Source organism: Muntiacus reevesi, chromosome 4, assembly GCF_963930625.1.
Source record: "Muntiacus reevesi chromosome 4, mMunRee1.1, whole genome shotgun sequence".
NCBI classification, from domain to species: Eukaryota; Metazoa; Chordata; class Mammalia; order Artiodactyla; family Cervidae; genus Muntiacus; species Muntiacus reevesi.
Window position 1 is genome coordinate 4,345,623 of NC_089252.1, and position 18,271 is coordinate 4,363,893.

An 18,271-nucleotide genomic window follows, 5' to 3' on the forward strand; every position below is an offset into this window, starting at 1 on the left:
AGTAGACGTTAAACAGTGCGTCTGGGCTCCGTCACGTGGATGGTGATATTTGGCCCTTCAGGCAGGAGCCCTGTGCTGCGGGCCGACTGGTCAGAGGCCGTGTCTGAGAAGACCGAGGCTGGACTCACACTGCCTCCTCTCTCTCCAATTACATCCCTCGGAGCCCGGCTCCCAGCACCACTCAACAACCTCCTCCACAGCAACTCAAGAAAGAATTAGGTTTTATGAAATATTTCTGCTCAAACATCGCTTCCAAAATCTTTTGGGTAAAGCAAACCTTTAACTTACATTCAGGTAAATGATGGTTAATCAGTAAATATTGAGATCATTTCTCAATAAGATAAAACACTGAGATTTCTAAACCTAAGTTTAAATTATCTACTTTGGGCTTATTAAAGAGAGACTAAAAATGTTTGAGTCTGTTAGTAAATATGTTCTTTTGTCACAGTGAAAATAAGTTGCACTAGAAGGGAGCTGTAGGGAGGAGAGGGTTAATAATCTGTAGCATTCTAGAGTAAGCTACTTTGAGACAACAAAAGTTGAAAAGGTTGCTGGGTGATGTCACCTGTCCAAGATGGTCATCCATCCTTCTTTTTCGCCCCAGATGGCATTAGTGGCAAAGAACCCACCTGCCAATGCAGGAGATGCAAGAGATGTGGGTTCAACCCCTGGATCAGGAAGATCCCTCTGGAGGAGGGTATGGCAGTCCACCCCAGTACTCTTGCCTGGAGAATCCCATGGACAGAGGAGCCTGGTGGGCTACAATCCGTGAGGTCGCAAAGAGTCAGAAACAACTGAAGCCACTTACCATAGACCACCAGGAGGGAGCGTATGCCCCTAGAAATGATGACTTGATATGTAAATTTGCTCATCTACTACAGAAAGCTGTATGTGACAGACAGTTCACAATTGCTTACCTCCCAACTTTCACAAGATATTAATTACTAAGAGTTAAGAATTCTAGTCTTATATGTAAATGAAACTACTGGAAATAAAAACAATAAAGAAAAAAACTCGATACAAAGTATGCAAGGAACGCAAGATGTGATTTTTGGTTAAAAAAAAAGGTTTAAGGTATAAGTATGCATTTTTGTAAAGGGAAAAGGAGAATAATTTTGTTCTTGTTTAGAGATTATTTAATTGTTGCTTCAGTTATTTTTTAAGGAGAATAGAGAAAAAAATAGGTATTAAAATTTTACAGAACAGAAAGTGAGAGAGAAAATCTTATTAATACATTGTGTGGTCAAGCTGGTTAAAATTAAATTTATTAAAAGATTTTTTTAAAAAAATCTTTAATATCAACAGTGTGCTATGCAAAACTAGAATTCAATATTCTGTGTTAAGAGAACAAGGTTTTCTTGTATTATCACAAAAGATTTTTTTTACTTTACCTGTTGAATAATATGCCGAGAAAACAAAGATTCTGTACTTCCCAAAATAATTTCCTATACTTCATGCTGTCTTAATCAGGTCTTTGATTACTTCAGAAAACTGAGTCTTCTCAATATTGAAAGAACTTAAGTCTTTTTTATAACTTTCTGTCTTTGAAATCTTTTAATTGTTACTTTGGTTAAAGAGATAACTAAGTATCATTTCACATTACATGTGATCACATTGAATCAAGTATCTTAAACCTGTTGACATATTTGAGAACTTCCCCAAGTCAGGGTTTTTTTTCTTTTTCTTTTTTTAATGTGGACCACTGGGTTGAATTTGTTACATATTACTGCTGCTCTATGTTCTGGTTTTCTGGCCACTGGGTTGGGGCTGTGGGATCCCCAACCAGGAATTGAACCTTTACCCCCTGCACTGGAAGGCGAAGTCTTAACCACTTCACCACCAAAGAAGTCCCCAAAGTCAGGTTTTAAAAGAAGTCTTTTTGACTTAGAACCAACTTTGGGAATTTTTTCCCAGAGCACCCCCAGAAAATATCAAAGATTTGTGCTCTCTCCATATAAAAATAGTGAGATAAAACTAATTAGGCTTATTTGATATGTTAAATTACATGAGAAGCATTGTGAAATAAAGGTGATTTTAACCTTCTTTAGTTTATATCTCTATTGGTATATGTAACTAGTATATGTGTTCCAAAAACTGCATACAAATTTCAAGGAGTTTCTCAATATCCTTACTGTCCATAGAATCCACCATAATACCAATTTTTATCTTTGAAAGTCGTATGCCTTAGAAATAACCAAATTTCCTTGTCCACTGAGTAATTTTTAAAAATGAGCTCTTACCATATTTGTGACCATGGCTATTGCAAGTCTTTTGTCATTCACAGTGAGTTACTGTTTTATCCTGATTCTTCTCTGAAAACATTTATTATAATCAGCTACAGGCAAGAATGCTGCATGATGACATAACCTGAGTAACTTGGCTCTTTTGTGGGAAGAAAACAGGAGCATGGAGAAGTGCACTGTTGAAAGTCTAGTTCTCTCCACCTGCCTGGGCCTGGCGTCCACACCTCAGTCCCAGCCTTCTCCGAGGGGAGCTGATTCCAGGCACTGAATGAAATGCTTGAAAATAATGATGGAAAAAAGTGTTTAACCATCTATTGGAATGCACAGCCGCCCAAGGGCTTCCCAGGTGGCACTGGTGGTAAAGAACCTGTCTACCGATGCAGGAGATGTAACAGACTCAGGTTCAATCCCTGGGTTGGGAAGATTCCCTGGAGGAGGGCATGGCAACCCACTCCAGTATTTTTGCCTGGAGAATCCCATGGACAGAGGAGCCTGGAGGGCTACAGTCCATAGGGTCACAAAGCGTTGAAGCAATTTAGCACAGTCACCCCAAAAATATCAATAAAGTACTTTCAGATGGCGCATTGCTCAGGCCGAGACAGAGGGCCTGAGGACACATCTAAGTGCAGGCGGGGATCAGCTGCTTCACCTGGCTCAGCGGTAGGGTGTACACTCCGTCTGACCCCAAGCGGTGGAGGGTCTACTCACCATTCTTCCTAGTTGGGGGTGCACTGGGTGGCAGTTCAGGGGACCTCAGCCATTCCCCCGGGCCTCAGAGGAAAGTGCAAGAGGAGGTCTCACCAAGGCCCCCAGCTGATCACATTAAATATCCCCCCACCCCCTAAAAATGTGTTGGGTGGCATCCCCCACCTCGCCCCCAGAGGGAGCACAAGGCTGAAATAGTGGGCCTATTCACACACGGAAAACAAAGATGCTTGAGAGAGATTCATTCAGTTTGGCTGCGGAGGAAGGAACAATGCGTGGCGTGTGCACAGACAGAGGATGAGGTAGTGGCCGGGAAGTCATCTGACGTTACTGAGGCCATCGCGGCTGGTTCAGGTCATCTGTGACAGCCCAGGCCTTTGCTGGGCGCATGTAGAGGGTGTCACCTTGGAGATAGAGCAGGGGCACCCGCCCGAGGTCGGCAGACTGGAGGGAGGCACCGAGATCATGCCCTGTCACCTTTGGTGGGGCTGGTTCTGCCCCCCAGGGTGGACTGGGGGGTGGGGAATCTGTGCCTGGCCTCCCTCGGCTTCCACGAGCCGCAGACACCTGCCCAGTGAGTTCCTTGATTTGCAGACACACCAGGCGGCCTCTGCCTTCACCATCACATTGCCCTCTCCCTGGGTGCACTGCTGTCCAAACGCCCCCCTGCATAAGGACTCCAGTCACACTGAGCAAGGGCCACCCTCTAACATACGGACTTTGAGGGGACGTGGTTAAATCCCAACAGGCTGTGAGTTGGTCGCCCCCAGGGGGAGGGGGTCAGCCCTGGTTTCTCCCACAGGAACAATCGCAGCTGCAGGACCACGTCCATCCATCTGACTCCGCATCCACACTGTCGCCTCCCGGCTGTTTGGCCTGGGCCGTCTGCGGTCCCGAGGATCTCCAGCTCCTCCTCGACGACTGTCCCTTTCGACTTGCGCACTGAACCGGCCTCTTCTGGGAGGCTCAGGGAACTCAGGTCAGAGGAGCCTGGCACACACGTGTCCACTTTGGGGCCCTCCTCTTATGATGTGGGCTAACAGGTTCTGCTAAATGGAGCTGGCGCCTGATGGTGAGCATGAACCCGAAAGCAACAGATGGCTCCGGGCTCTGCCCTGAGCCGGAGACAGCGCCTGGTCACCTTCTGACGTGGAATGGCGGGAGGGGAAAGGCGGGCGGGTGGGGAGGTCGTCCTGACACCCCCCCCCCCCCCGCCCCGCCCCACCCCAAAGCCTCGGAGGCTGATGGCACAGTCCTCTTTGAAAAGGGAATGCCGCTCCCTGAGGCCTTCCTGTAACGCTACATACTCGGTTCCTCTATGTGCTCGGGACAGAGCTCACGAGGCCGACCCCCGCGCCGGACCCCGTGTCTCCTCTCCTGCAGCCAGTTTCACACGGACACGCGGCTGCATGGAGTGAGATGCGCGGGCACCCATTCCTCCGGAGGCTCCACTTTTACTGTTAATTCTGGCAACACAGACTGAGACCAAAGAACCCTCCGGCTCAGGTTAGATTTTGAAGGATTTTAATACAGAGATGGAACATCGTAAGGGAAAGGTCTTGAAAACAGGACAGGATGTGCCCGAGACAGCACCCATCGGGAAGGCTGCCCTCGAGGCCCCAGGCCTGGGACGGGATGCTCCGAGCGGGCACGACCATGACTTGGGGACAGAGGCAGGGCCAGGAGACCCCGAACCCCGCTTCAGCCCTTGTGGACACCATCCAGCACTTTGTATGGAGGAATGCATGCGATCTTCTGGAGACCAACTCACGCTGACCACCAGGGGGCAGTCAGCTGATCCAGGGTCGCTGACAGGCCCCGGGCCTGACCGCTTATCCATCCTGAGACGGGGCGGGGGCGCTCTCACGTCCGCGCTGGAAGTCTGCAGAACCTGACAAAGGGGAGGAGCGGCGGGCGGTCCCCGAGAGGCGGGGGAGCGCGCAGGGGCAGTGGGGGCGGCGCTCAGTCCTTCAGCTGGGACACTTCGTACAGGTACGCGGCCAGCATCTTGGTCCCCTCGATGTAGTTGCGCCTGGCCGGGAGAACGGGGGTCAGTGGCGGGCACCCGAGCTCTGGGCCCACGCGCGCGTTCCTTTCGGGAGTGGATGCCCGGCGCCCTGGCTTGCTGGTCCCGAATGCTCCACCCCAGTTGGTTCTCAAGCCCAGCCCAGCACGCCATCGGGACCAGCCCTGATCCTGGCCTCCTGGACTACGGGCTACCCCCAGGACTCAGAGCAGCGCCTCTCCGCGACCACGGCCCCCCGCCCCCCCACCCCCTTGTCTGGGCCGAGATCTCCACCTTGCGTCCTAACACCCAGGGATCTGGCTGCCCCCCAGCCCTCCGGCAGGGTCTGTCTTTGCTCTCAGCAGCCCCCCAAGCTGCAGGCAGCCCCTCTTTTCCGTGCTCACCGGTTGAGCTTCTCGTTCTGGGAGTGCGCTCCGTCGTCTGCCGAGCCCACGGGCAGCAGCATGACGTTCTTGCCCGTGGCCTCCTGGAACGTCAGTGTCACCGGGATGCTGCCGCCTTCCCTGGTCAAGTCCGGCTCGACACCAAACACTGAGGAGGACGGAACAAAAGAAACGGACCTTTAGGGGCCCTCCACACATTCACTGCCCGGCAACCCCGAGCCCAGGCCCTCTGCAAGTGGCTCCACTCCCAGGGTGGGAGGCGGCATGGCCCAGCCCGTCTCCAGGGATGCATCCCACCTGTCTTCAGGGCTTTCCTCCCAGCCAGGTAGTGAGGGTGGTTGAAGTCGGACACCCAGGGCTTCCCGCCGTGGCCCATGTACACCTTGAACTTGTTGGGACTGTGAAGCTCAGCAAACTTCTTGGTCAAGTAGCTCGTAACCTGAACCACAGACAGGAAGGACGTCTCACAAGCCTGGCCTCTCTGGTCCAGGGGTGGGGATCCACTCTGAGACAAGTCTCCGGGGGGGTGGGTCTACGCTGGGTCTATGAGGGGGCTCCACAGGGTCTATGAGGGTCTACATGAGGTCTATGAGAGGTCTTCACTGGGTCTATGAGGGGTCTACATGGGGTCAAGAGGGGTCTACATGGGGTATATGAGGGTCTACCCTGGGTCTATGAGGGGGCTCCACGGGGTCTATGAGGGTCTATCCTGGGTCTATGAGGGGGCTCCACGGGGTCTATGAGGGGTCTACACGGGGTCTATGTGAGTCTACACTAGGTCTACGAGGCTCTACACTGGGTCTACGAGGGTCTACACTGGGTCTATGAGGGTCTACACGGGGTCTACAGTGAGTCTGTGGGTGAACACTGGGTCTCATCTCCTTCCCCGATCCTCTCCCCTCTGGACACCCCCCCACCCCCCACCCCAGCCCTCTCTGTTGCTCACCATGGACCAGACCCTGGACTCTCACCACAACATATTCAGCCCAGAGTCAGCCTTTGCTTCAAAGCCTTAGAATGAGGTCAGAGATCAAATTTTAGCACGCCTCAGCAGGGACAAAGGTCGTGCACGGGGGATGCTGTTTTATTTGGCATATCTCTGATTTATTTGTTTATCTCTGATTAGGATCTGACCTGCTTATTCTAGAGATGGCTGAGCTGGGGAGCGCCAGGGGTGGGGCTGTGTGGGGGAGGCGAGCACCCTTCCCTGTCGGGAGGCCCCCGGGGCCCTCAGTGACCATCTCCTCAGGCACAGCAGCCCTCCTCGCACCCCCGTGTCTACGTGCCTGCTCGCTGACCACTTCCGGAGTCATATTCGGGACGAGTCGGATGGAGAACTTGCCGACCACCTTGCGTGGAATCACGGTCTTGGCCCCTGACCCGGAGAAGGCACCTTCGATGCCATGGAGAGACAGGGATGGGTAACGCCATCTGTGCATCAGGATGTCCTTCTGCAGAGAGACAGCCACCGGTCAGGGGTCAGCACTGCGGGTCAGGGGTCAGCACCGTGGGTCAGCAGTCAGCACCGGCTGGTCAGGCGTCCCCACTGGCTCATCAGGAGTCCCCACTGTGGTTTGGGGGATTCCCCACTGTGACTTGGGGGTCAGCACCAGCTTGTCAGGGGTCAGCACTGCCAACAGCAGTCAGCACTGTGGGTCAGGGTCAGCACCAGCTGCTCGCGGGGGAGACCAGGCGGCTGGGGGACCGCATGCCCAGAGGGAGGCGGCACTGATCCAGCAGGGCCGCTGGGCGAGCTGGCCCCCAAGGCAGCTGGCGAGCTCCTCTTGCTTCCCCAGAGCCTGCGGATGCAGATACTTAAAGCTGGAATTTATATCCAGACCTGATTCTTCCAACAGGTAAGTAAACGTTCTGTGCAATCAGTCTCCACTTTGGCACCTAGCTCTCTGGGAAACAGACATCCCTGGGCAGATGGGCCATTTCCCGACATGTGCAAACCAGGAGAAGCTCCCCCTCTGGAGGCAGCCTGGTCCCCGGGGTGTCACAGGTGGTCCCTGACATGTTAGGGAGCTCCTAGCTCCCAGCCTGGCGCGTCTTGCCTGCTGACATCAGCAGCATCTGGCGCTCACGTGACCGGGGTATGCCCGGGTCTGTCCAGCCTGCAGCCCCCTCCCCGGGGCCCCAGGGCTGCGCGCAGTGCGAGCCTGGCAGGTGGGGGGCACCTTGCAGTCATGCAGGAGGGTCCTGGCGCCCACGTCCCGGGTGTACTCCTCCAGGTCAAAGTCAATCTTATCGTAGAGCTCCAGCTCCTCCTCAGTCACCGGGGCCACGGCCTCACTGATGCCGGGGATGAGGATCTTCCCCTTCTTGTCCATCAGGCAGCCTGGTGGTGGGCGAGTGGGGGTGAGCAGAAGCACCTGTACCACCTGTCATCCGTTACCGTGACAACCCAGGAGGCGTGGGGCTGCCTCCCGTTTAAGGTAAAGAGATGGCCACAGAGACGGCAGGGGAACCACCCGCGGTCACAGGGCAGGACAAACACAGAGCAAACTGGCTCCCGCCGGCCTGCCCACCATCAGGCCCCTGTTTCCTTTCTGACGCCTCTTCCCTAAGAAGCTACCTACTCCCGCGCTGAGAAGGGAAAACCCAGTGAGACAGAGTGTACTCCAGGCCCTGGAAAGTCGGCTCCATGCATGACACACGCTGCCCACAGAGGAGGAAAACGTGACTCAGCACACCCTGAGTGAGGCCAGGCCCCCAGTGGGGCGGAGAGCAAGCCTCACAGGAGATCCGCCATGGCCAATGACAGCCAACTGGACCAGAGCAACCCCCTGCAGGAAGGGGAGACACCACCGCGTCCAGGGCAAGGACGGCTGTGATTCTAGCGACCCGAGGCGGGGTCTGATGACCGGGGGACGGGGGTGGGGAGGGAAGGGGAGGCAGACATGAACCACGTGGGCCTGTTAGAGGGAGCAGCCAGAGAGGGAGGGAGAAAAGACCCCCAAATCGCTGCAGGGGCCCACTTGCGCTCACCCATCAGCATGATGAGGTCGGTCATGGCTTCATGCACAGAGCCGCCGTACACACCGGAGTGCAGGTCCCTGTCACTGCATTCCACCTGCGGACACATGGGCCGCTCTGCGGGCTGCTCTCCGGAGCTCGCCCTCACTCCTTGGCGGGAGAGCCGGCAGAGGAGGCTCACACGGCACGTTCCAAAATCAAAGTCTGCTGCCCCCCAGGCCCGGCCAGGCGCTCCCTAAATCACAAGGCTCTGGCCGCAACCAGAGACCCTCCTGGGGGAGGCACGGCCCCTGCGCACCTCGATGAAGAAGTAGCAGATGCCCCGCAACCCGTAGGTGATGCAGGGCTTGTTCTTGCCCAGCCAGTAGTTGTCAGAGATGCACACGTAGTCCACGTCCTTGAAGAACGTGTCCTTCTGGGCGAAGATCAGCGCGTCCAGGCCCTCGGAGCCCGACTCCTCCATGCCCTCCAGGCAGAAGCGGACGTTGACGGGGACTTCCTGGGAGGGGGCGGTGAAGGAGGCAGTCAGCGCACACGGATTTTATTTCTTAGAACAACGGACAGGAAGCCACCAAGTGTTGTGAAAACGTGCATTTCAAATACCCAACTGACTTTCCCCGCGCTGACCACGGGGCGGGTAAGGGGGACTGGCAGAGACCCTCCGCCCCAGCGCCGGGCCGCCAGGACACGGGCCTGGCCTCGGCCGGTCACCTGCAAGGACTGCTTCCCAGGGGCCCCCAGCCTGATCGCGCGGCTCACTTGCAGGGTTTCTGCCAGCACCCAGCATAGATCAGGCATCTCTGGCAAAGCCGAGCTGCTTGAAGACAGAGGCCGGGACACAAACCTGGCTGGAGCCTCCATCCGAATTGTGGTAGCCATGCCGTGCACCCCTGGAAGGAGTGAGCGGGCGGGCACCTTCCTCCTGCACGACCTGCCCTCCACCCAGCGCGGGCCCCCCTCCTCCAGAGCGGACAGCGACTCTGAGAGGCCGCTGCCGCCTCCTGCTCCGCTCCGGGGGTTTCCAGGTCTCTCCGGGGGTTTCCAGGTCTCCCCGGCACTGTGCCCTGAGGCGGGTGGCCCCCTTCCACAGGTGAGACCATGGAGCTGCACCTGAGTGAGCTGATGCTAAAGGCCATGGCCGGTCGGCCCATGTGCACTCCCGTCTGCGGGGTCCCAGCTCAGAGCCCCCCCGGAAGCGCCGCTCACCACACACCCCGCCCCTCCACCTCTCCCGGGGAACAGAAGTGCGCTGCGGGCTGGGTCTGCGAATGGACGCCCCTCCCCTCAGCCACCAGACCCCAGGGCCCCTGAGCACAGCACGTTTGAACCCTTTTCAGATCTACCCCTCCACGTCCTGACAAAAATGCTTCTTATCTCATCGCAAGATAAGAGCAAGATGCAGAAACTGTCTATACGTTATGATCACAACTAGATTAAAAAGAATTCTTGAAAAGATGGGTAAGTAAGAGAATAACAGGAAGTAAGGGGTCTGTCCGCTATCACAGCCTGGGTCCCCTGGGCGAGCGCCCCCTCCCCGGCACGGTCTGTGCCCGGAGCTCTCGCCTCCCCTGCTGGCTGGGTCCCTGCTGAGTCACCAACGGGGTGACCTTAGACAACCATAAACCACTGCACCTTCAGTGTTTCCTAAAACTAGAAAACAGGCTATGAAGCGGAGCGTGGCCCAGCTGCGCTGATACTGCTTGGGGGGGGCTGGGGGGGTGTCATCTTTGATCTTTATGGCTGTTCCGGGAACAGAAAGCCCCACTGCGCACCACCAGATGGAAGGGGTGAAGCAGGTGGCAGGGCGTGGGCCACGTACCTGCTTGGTTTTCTGGAAGGCTTCCAGGGCATTGATCCAGCCGGCCACTGGCCCCTTGTCATCGGTGGCTCCTCTCCCGTACAGTTTGCCTAGAATAGCAATCGGCAGGTTCACTGGGTGATGGTCACAGGCTGGGGGGGGTGGGGTGGGGGTGGTGTGGGGAAGGCAGATGAGCAGAGTGAGATAAGAGTGACCTCTGGGTGCTGCCTGGGGCAGGGTGGGGAGCAGGTTGCTGCTGGGAGCGGCTGAGAGGGGAGGAGGGGACAAGAGGGGGGATGGTGGAGCGTGGGGGGCCAGGCTCTTGACTAGGGACAAGATGGCAAGTGCACCGCAGGGACCACGTGAGCAGTGATGACCTGACTGCCCCTGCTCCGCTGGGGAGGACTCAACAGAAATGCAACATGTCCCAAGGAAAGGTTGCAATTAAAGACAGCCTGGACTCGGCCCAAGGGGACAAGGTACACACAAGGGGCTGCTCCAAGGGGCCAAAGGCCGCATCCGGTGTGGAAAAGTGAAGGCTCAGAGATGAAGGTGGGGCGGGGGCGGGGGTTGGGGAAATGCTGACGCTTCCCCTAGAGTCGGACTGGATTCAGGTCCGGGGTTGGGGGCCATGCTGGCTCAGTTCAGGCCAGGCTTCCTGGGAAAACGGCGGCAGGTGCGGGAAGCCCAGCATGCCCAAGGCCACGGAGACCAGGCTCTGCTGGGAAAGTAAGGCTACCTGGCGTTTCAAGGACCGAGCACAGACGTGAAGCTTCCAGAACCCGATTTCTAGGTTCCGTGAAAATAGCTAGTTCTGGAGAGATGGCAACCAAGAGGCCAGGCTGCACTTCCTGAAGCCTGTGGTCACTGGCCCCCTCCTCCAGGGTGCGGCGTACCGTCTCGCTCCACCAGGGTGAAGGGCTCGCTGTCCCAGCCGTCCTCCAGGGCCGCTGGCTGCACGTCCAGGTGGCCATAGATGCACACCGTCTTCTTCTGCGGGTCGGAGCCCAGCTTGCCGAGTAAAATGGGCGGAAGCGGGATCTCGGAGCCATCAGGGAGCTGGGGGTGGGGAGGGGAGGCCATGGGGGATGGTCCTTGGTCAAGGAGTGCGGGGCTAACCCCAGTCTCCCATACACAGACACGGTAACGCATGAGAACCCGCTGTGGAGTGCAGTGGGCTCTATTCAGTGCTCTGCGGTGACCAGAAGGGATGTATGTGTACCTATAGCTGATTCACTTTGCGGTACAAGAGAAACCAACACAACATTGGAAAGCAACTACACACCACTTTAAAAAAGGAGAGAGTGGGGTTTACAGCAGGTGCTATCAGCACGCCCCGGGCAAGTGTATCTGTTCTCATCAATCACCCTCTATTACAGAGCTCAGTATCACATCATTCCACGGAGTTAATAATTAACAAGAATATACGTCCCCATAATCCAGAGCACAGTGACAATTATGTTTATAACCGCAGGCAACCTGCTCAATTTTTAAAAGATGATCTTTAAAAATGCTCAGTTGAGTCCGACTCTTTGCAACCCCATGGACCACAGCGCGCCAGGCTCCTCTGTCTGTGGGATTCTCCAGGCAAGGACACTGGAGTGGGCTGCCATTTCCTTCTCCAGGAAAAATACATTGCTAAGGTGTGCGTGCTCAGTCGGAATAGTTTTGCCTGTTTTAAAGTAACAACTCTTAAAAATTATTTGCCACCTATGGTTTTTTTTTTTTTTTTTTTAGCATATTAGGAAAAAGGGAGAGGAAGCAAGACAAGTATGATCCTAACAGAAAACAACTCCAGGAATACTGGTCTGTCCTCTTACAGTGAGGAGTGAGGAAAGTGCCAGGAAGTTGCAAGATATCTTAAGTAACCTTAAATTAACTATTGAGTCTGTAGTCAGCAGAAGCCTCACACGCAAACTGGACTGGAATCAGAAGGCCCAGACTGTAACCTCCTTTGCCATGGACCTACTACTGCTTCCCAGGGAGACAGAGCCTGTCTGAGCCTCTGGGTCCTTCCACTTATGAGAAAAGCAGACTGGGCTGAACGCCCACTCCTAAAATCCCAGGACTGTGATTTCAAAGGACACCTAAATCATCAGACAAGAGAACCAAGATAAACCAAACACAGTCAGTCCTGCAACATAAAGGAGTATTACAAACGCTGAAAATGCAAGGCACGAAGCATGTAGTTAACACGGGGCTGACATCATCTGAAACGAAAACAGTAGAATAAGGTACCACACAGTGAGATCACTCATTCAAGTTAGAATCTGTCAGATTCCTGCGTTAAAACACAACTGAGCCCTGTGCCCCACACCTAAAGTCACTCTTTCCCAGGAAGCGAGTCATGAAAAAAAGCACTGTTTTATCAATCGTGACATTGGGGACACAGTGGGTATGAGTGAGTGGGCATCTTCATTAGTTTTGCAGCTAATGGGCACAGTGTACCTTCCTGGTCTGAAGTCTGCCTGGCTCTGGGGGAGGAACTTCAGCTCATGTAGGAAGGACCATTCTGTTCACTTCCTCCTGGATAACCCTCAACAGTTCCCCTCCCTGGAAGAACACGACAGGTATCGTGAATCTCGGTCCACTCTGACTCAAGAAGCCACCCAGTTTAGCATCCAAGTCAGGCCACCTTTGCTTGTTTGAAAGACCAGCGAGTTGGGCTTCCCTGGTGGGTCCGTGATAAAAGAACCTGGCTGCTAATGTGGAAGACACGGGTTTGGTCCCTGGTCCTGCAAGATCCCATGTGCTCTGCAGCAACCAAGCCCGTGTGCTACAGCTACTGAGCTGTGTCCAGAGCCCAGGAGCCAAACCACTGAAGCCCGTGCACCCTAAAGCCCATGCTCTGCAGCCAGGGAAGCCACCGTGGTAAGACGCCTGTGCACCTCGACTCGAGAGCAACCCTGCTCGCCTCAACTAGAGAAGAGCCCGCGCAGCAACCAAGACGCAGTGCAATCAAAAATAAACAAATACATAAATTATTAAGAAACAATAAAGGCCAGTGATTTATCTGCAGCAAAGCCTTCAGAACTTGTGAGGACCTGCCGAGTCCTGCCAACCCCTCAGTAAAGCTCCCGACCTGGCCCGCCGCCCACCTTCTGGGTCCCGATGTCCACCAGCTCCACGGAGCCACCCAGAAAAGCCCCCGGCCCGGCCCGCCGCCCACCTTCTGGGTCCCGATGTCCACCAGCTCCACAGAGCCGCCCAGCTGCTTGATGTCAGCGGCTGCCACCTCCATCATCCTGCGGATCTCGCCTCTCTTCTCAGGCCACGCTGACACGCTCTGTATGGCCACCCATTCTGCAAGCTTCTGTGGGTGGAGAACAAGCAAAAGGGACTTGGAAAAGCTGCTCTGGGAGGGAGGAAGGTGCTCACAGGTGGGCCATCTTCAGGCCCACAGAGCTCACTCGCTACCTGTCTGCTCCATCTGGATCCCACTGCCCAGACATGGGGGAAGAGATCTGTGGCGTCTACTTTCTGTTTAAGATATAAGGACTGTTTGCACTGACCCCATATCAAGGACTATACAAAATGACAGGAGACTCCTTGACCACCAAGCACGATGTGGTTGCAAGACATGTAAGTTTTTTTTATGAAATGTGTAAGTTTCATAAACACGTTTATATCTGATTCTGACAAAATTGAAAGATACAGAAAATACCCAATATCTTCACAGTCCAAGTTGCCTTATTTATCATCTTGAGAATGGCCATGTTCTCTAAAATAGAATTTTTCAAATGAGAACTCGAAAGATTTCACCTGAAATATGTCTACCAAAGGTGATTTTAAAGCATGGCTCTTTAGGTTAACATCAAGAAACAGATTAACACATAAGATTACAGAATCATTTAAAACATGCAATGTAAGGTAGTTCTTTATATCTACCACAAGAACAGACAAAAATCCTGAATTAGCTTTGCTGTTTCTAGAAACATGTATTAAAAGTTTCTATCAAAAGCCGAAACAGTAACTTACATACTGTAATGAGAAAGCAGAGGAAAAGACCTCTCGACAATATACAATTTAAGTTACCTTCTTTTTTGGTTGGGGGGCAAGACTTAACATCTACTCAAACATGCAACAGAGTACTGATAACTATATTCACCACGCAGTGCACTGGATCCCCAGAATTTATTCATCCCGTAACAGGTCTGAACCCTTAGGCCAAACCCCCATCTCCCCACCCCTCAGTCCCTAGCAACCAGGGTTCAACTCTCCACTTCTCTGAGTTCAACTTTTTCAGATTCCACATATAAGTGAGATCACACTAGCATCTGTCTTTCTCTGCCTAGACAGCAATTTTAATACTCGATTAGAACAGCATCAATCATATTAACTCCTTGGAAGTTTCTCTGGGTCCCATGGGATTAAACTGGACCTGAACAGTCACTAAACATTCCCTTACCTTAACATAGCGATCCTGATTTTCATCCACATACTTAAACAGGGTGGTGAGGGCCGACATCTTTCAACCAGACCGCAGACCCTGGAGACTCCTGGAAGGCAGAAGAACCTGTCAGTGCTGCCTCGAGACAGGGCCCGACTGATCCCCAGACCCGGGAGGCACTTGTTAAGGATCATAAATTGCACCCCGCCCCGACAGCACAGGACACAGCCGTCACGAGGGCTCCAGGAAGTGACCTCAGCAGAGACAACGGCTCGGGAAAGCAATCAGAGGCTCAGGCTGATCTCCATTCTTTCTTTTTTTCTTTTTTTTTCAGAAGGAAACACACCCAGGAATTGTGTGACAGAATGGCAGGTAACTGAAGCAAGGGCCTGAGTTGAAGACAATCTGATATAATTAAAAGCAGGTACTTTCCAGGAGTACTGATATACCACTGTTCTTAACACTTTTTAAAAAAAACTTAATTTTACTCTCAAAGCACACAGAGAACTTGCCACTTACTATTACCACAGAGGAAAGAATCACTCCAAGGCGCTCAGCAAAAATGTCACATGTGTCCCTACACTGCAAACCAACAGCATAGCACCCAAGATCCAAGGAGAGGAACGTGGGTTCAGGTTAAGGAAACTGACAGCCCAGGTCCAGAAACGGCCAGGACAGCATGTGAAAGTCCACCGGGGCCTGATTAGGGAAGAGAAACGTCCACCTCCCCAGGTGCATTTTTGAACGTCCAGCTTCTGTGTGAGACCAAACACATCCTGCTCTACCTTACTGACACAGGGGAGAAGGTGCCACTTGACTCTGCATCTTTAAAAACTGGAACCCACGTGGGATAAAGAAAATCCCAGAACTGGGACTTTCAGAGGGGGTTCCCCTCGCTCCTTCCAAGTAACAACTCAGCTTCCATCACGTGGCAAGATTCAAGCCTCAGCAGTGACTGAGAAGAGTTCAGGGACCAGGAGCAAACTCGGCACCGCTGGGACGGGAAGTATTTCACAACTGCAGCTCAGAGTCACAAGACCCTGCCAACTGATCTCTGGAGGAGACACCAGACAGGCACCCACGTATGGACACACTGTAGTTAAAGAGTATCTTTTTCTCGGTTTAGGACTTTGAAGTCATTTCTAAACAGAAAGAAGTGAAAGTATTACCTGCTCAGTCCTGTCTGACTCTTTGTGACCCCGTGGACTGTAGCCCAACAGGCTCCTCTGTCCATGGGATTCTCCAGGCAAGAGTACTGGAGTAGGTGGCCATGCCCTTCTCTAGGGGATCTTTCTGACCCAGGAATTGAACCCTGGTCTACTGCACTGTAGGCAGATTCTTTACCGTCAGAGCCATGAGGAGCTCTAAACAGACGACGGACTTAATTCAGAATCACAAAGTCTGGCAGCAGACTGTGGATGTGCAGTCAGAGTTCAGTAAGGAAAATCCTCTTCCAATATCAGCGACAGAGCACACAGACCTCCCAGCCAACTCAGGTTGTTTCAGCTGAGGGTCTTATCTCAAAGCTGCGGCTGCTGCCGCTAAGTCGCTTCAGTCGTGTCCGACTCTGTGTGACCCCATAGACAGCAGCCCACCAGGCTCCGCCGTCCCCGGGATTCTCCAGGCAAGAATACTGGAGTGGGTTACCATTTCCTTCTCCAATGCATGAAGGTGAAAAGTGAAAGTGAAGTCGCTCAGTCATGTCCAACTCCAAGCTACCCCATGGACTGCAGCCTACCAGGCTCCTCCATCCATGGGATTTTCCAGGCAAGAGTACTGGAGTGGGTTGTCATTGCCTTCTCCCGTATCTCAATGATGGGGTCAAAAATGCTGAGGCACTGCACATAAGTCAAAGTTTTCAATCACAAAAGAAACCTCTATTTAGCAGGAAAATACGCTAAGTCAGGTAATTTTCATTTGAGTTTCTGGTCATTAAATAGCACAGATCCCACACTCACTGTGATAAATTCTCATTAATACCATGTTCTTTGTGGCCTGATTAAGCAATGGCCTTCCAGCTAAAGTCAAAGATGGAACTATCAAAGCTGCACTTCTTTTTTTTTTTTTAAACCAAAGGAGAGTAAACAGAGACCAGATTGTTCAGCACGGCCTGCCACCTCACCAGGCCGGGTGAAAAGCTACTGCTGTTATGAACTGCTCACCCAGAGGGGTGGGGCCGGGTCCATTTCTCCCTCCCACTCACAGTTCAAGTTTTTCCTGTTTCACTACTGCCAGCACCAAATCCATTAAGTGGGACCACTTTTATATGTCCTGGTGAACCACACTGAGGAGGGTAAAAGTCCTGAGCTGGAGGGAATAAAAGCAAGTATTACCAAATTGAAGAGTGCCAGGCACACTGCACTCTTGGAATCTAAAATTCTAGGGAGAAACAGCCTCGGCAGTGAACTAGTGTGAGAGGAAGGAGTGACAGGGTAGCACCCGGGACCATCCAGTGACACCTATAAAAGATTCCTTCAGTTATGAGTGCCCCATCCTGTCCCGCATTAACTCAAGACACAGGAAGAGACTTAACACACACCAGAATCTTGGCTTTAAGTCTGCGTAAAAACCACTAAAACGGGGCGGAACCCTCTAGTTTGTCCAATCGCAAACATACAGGTCTACAAAATGACCCTCGGCCACTCCTCCCTGCCAACACCAGGGACGACAAAGGCATGCAGAAACCTCCACCAGATCGCTGCGTCAGCACCAGGATCCTGTGAGGGCGGCGGGGGCGGGTCGGAGGCCCTGCCCGCGAGGACCAGGGTCTCAAGGACTCAGTGTAGGCCGACCGGGAACCAAGCATCACCGCACCTGACCGGTGGGAAGGCGGACGCTGCCTCAGAGCAACCTTCCGGCCTCAAGTGCGGGCGGGGGGCTAGAGACCCCCGACTCCGGGCCTCTGCCCCGCGGGCGCAGCACCAACCTTCGACCACCGCCAAGGGCTCCGCGGGGAGAGCCAGGCTTTCGTTCTCTGCGGGCCTCGCCGCGGGAGGGTCAACAGGCCGGCGCGCCCCCCGCAGTCTCAGAGCCCCGACCCCCAGGCGGAGCGGGCTGCGTTTTGACCCAACACCCTCTCCTGCCATTTGGGACGGCCACGCGCCGGCCCTCGGGGCGGGCCGGCATCAGCGGCTCCCCAACCGCGCCCGGCCTCCCCTGCTTCTCCGGAGGCGGCCCGCGGCCCCACATCCCGGCATCGCGCCCCGCTCCCGCCGCCCTCAGGGACCTCTCCGCCGGGAGAAGGCCGCTCACCCGCCCGCAGCTGCAGCGCCGGTTCCGCACCACGTGCCCCGGCCACGCCCCCCGGGACGGACCCGCCCCCACCGGGCCCGCCCCGCCCGCCAATCCCGGATCCCTTCCGGAAGAGCCGGCGTCGCCCCGCCCCCGCCTCCGTGCCGTCCATCAATCCTGGGCCTTTCTGGGAATAGCGTCGCCCCGCCCTGCCGTCGCCCCGCCTTTCACCACGCGGTACGTGACTGCGGCGGGGCGGGGCTGAAATCGGGGAGGCGGGGCTGAAGCCGGGGAGGCGGGGCTGAGGCCGGGGAGGCTGGGCAGGGATGGGGCGGGGCTGCAGTCGGGGAGGCGGGGCTCCAGAGCACCTGCCCGGGTGGTGACCTTCCTCTACCCACTGGTGCCTCCACGATGAGGTTTGAGAGGTGGTCTTTGGTGCAGCGGCGTCTGAAGTTGGGGCTCCCACCCCCCCCGAACCCTCAGGCTTTGGGAGAGGGGAAAAAAAAAACCCAGACC

The 18,271-nt window shown here is 54.3% G+C and overlaps 1 protein-coding gene across 5 annotated transcripts; it reads right to left on the minus strand.

Moving 5' to 3' along the window:
* Positions 1–4,455: 4,455 nt before the first annotated feature.
* CNDP2 (carnosine dipeptidase 2) lies at positions 4,456–17,838 on the minus strand. Of its 5 annotated transcripts, none has more exons than XM_065932293.1 (12): positions 17,777–17,838; positions 14,543–14,633; positions 13,304–13,447; positions 11,031–11,193; positions 10,156–10,244; positions 8,635–8,835; positions 8,349–8,433; positions 7,538–7,698; positions 6,644–6,808; positions 5,655–5,796; positions 5,358–5,505; positions 4,456–4,980 (listed from the first exon to the last, which is right to left on the minus strand). In XM_065932293.1, exons 2-12 carry the CDS (start codon positions 14,600–14,602, stop codon positions 4,911–4,913), a joined length of 1,428 nt encoding a protein of 475 aa, XP_065788365.1. In that variant the 5' UTR covers positions 14,603–14,633; positions 17,777–17,838; the 3' UTR covers positions 4,456–4,910. The 5 variants fall into 5 exon arrangements, with proteins under 5 accessions (XP_065788365.1, XP_065788366.1, XP_065788367.1 ...); XM_065932294.1 differs by lacking the exon at positions 17,777–17,838 and adding an exon at positions 17,451–17,753; XM_065932295.1 differs by lacking the exon at positions 17,777–17,838 and adding an exon at positions 17,339–17,357.
* Between the last annotated feature and the right edge of the window lie 433 nt (positions 17,839–18,271).

Coding starts and splice junctions, on each gene's coding strand:
- CNDP2 (XM_065932293.1), bottom strand. CDS start 14,602: ATGTCGGCCCTCACCACCCTGTTTAAGTATGTGGATGAAAATCAGGAT. Junction 8,434..8,634: donor TCTGCTACTTCTTCATCGAG/GTGCGCAGGGGC, acceptor ATGTGTCCGCAG/GTGGAATGCAGTGACAGGGA. Junction 5,797..6,643: donor CGGAAGTGGTCAGCGAGCAG/GCACGTAGACAC, acceptor TCTGTGGTTCAG/GTTACGAGCTACTTGACCAA.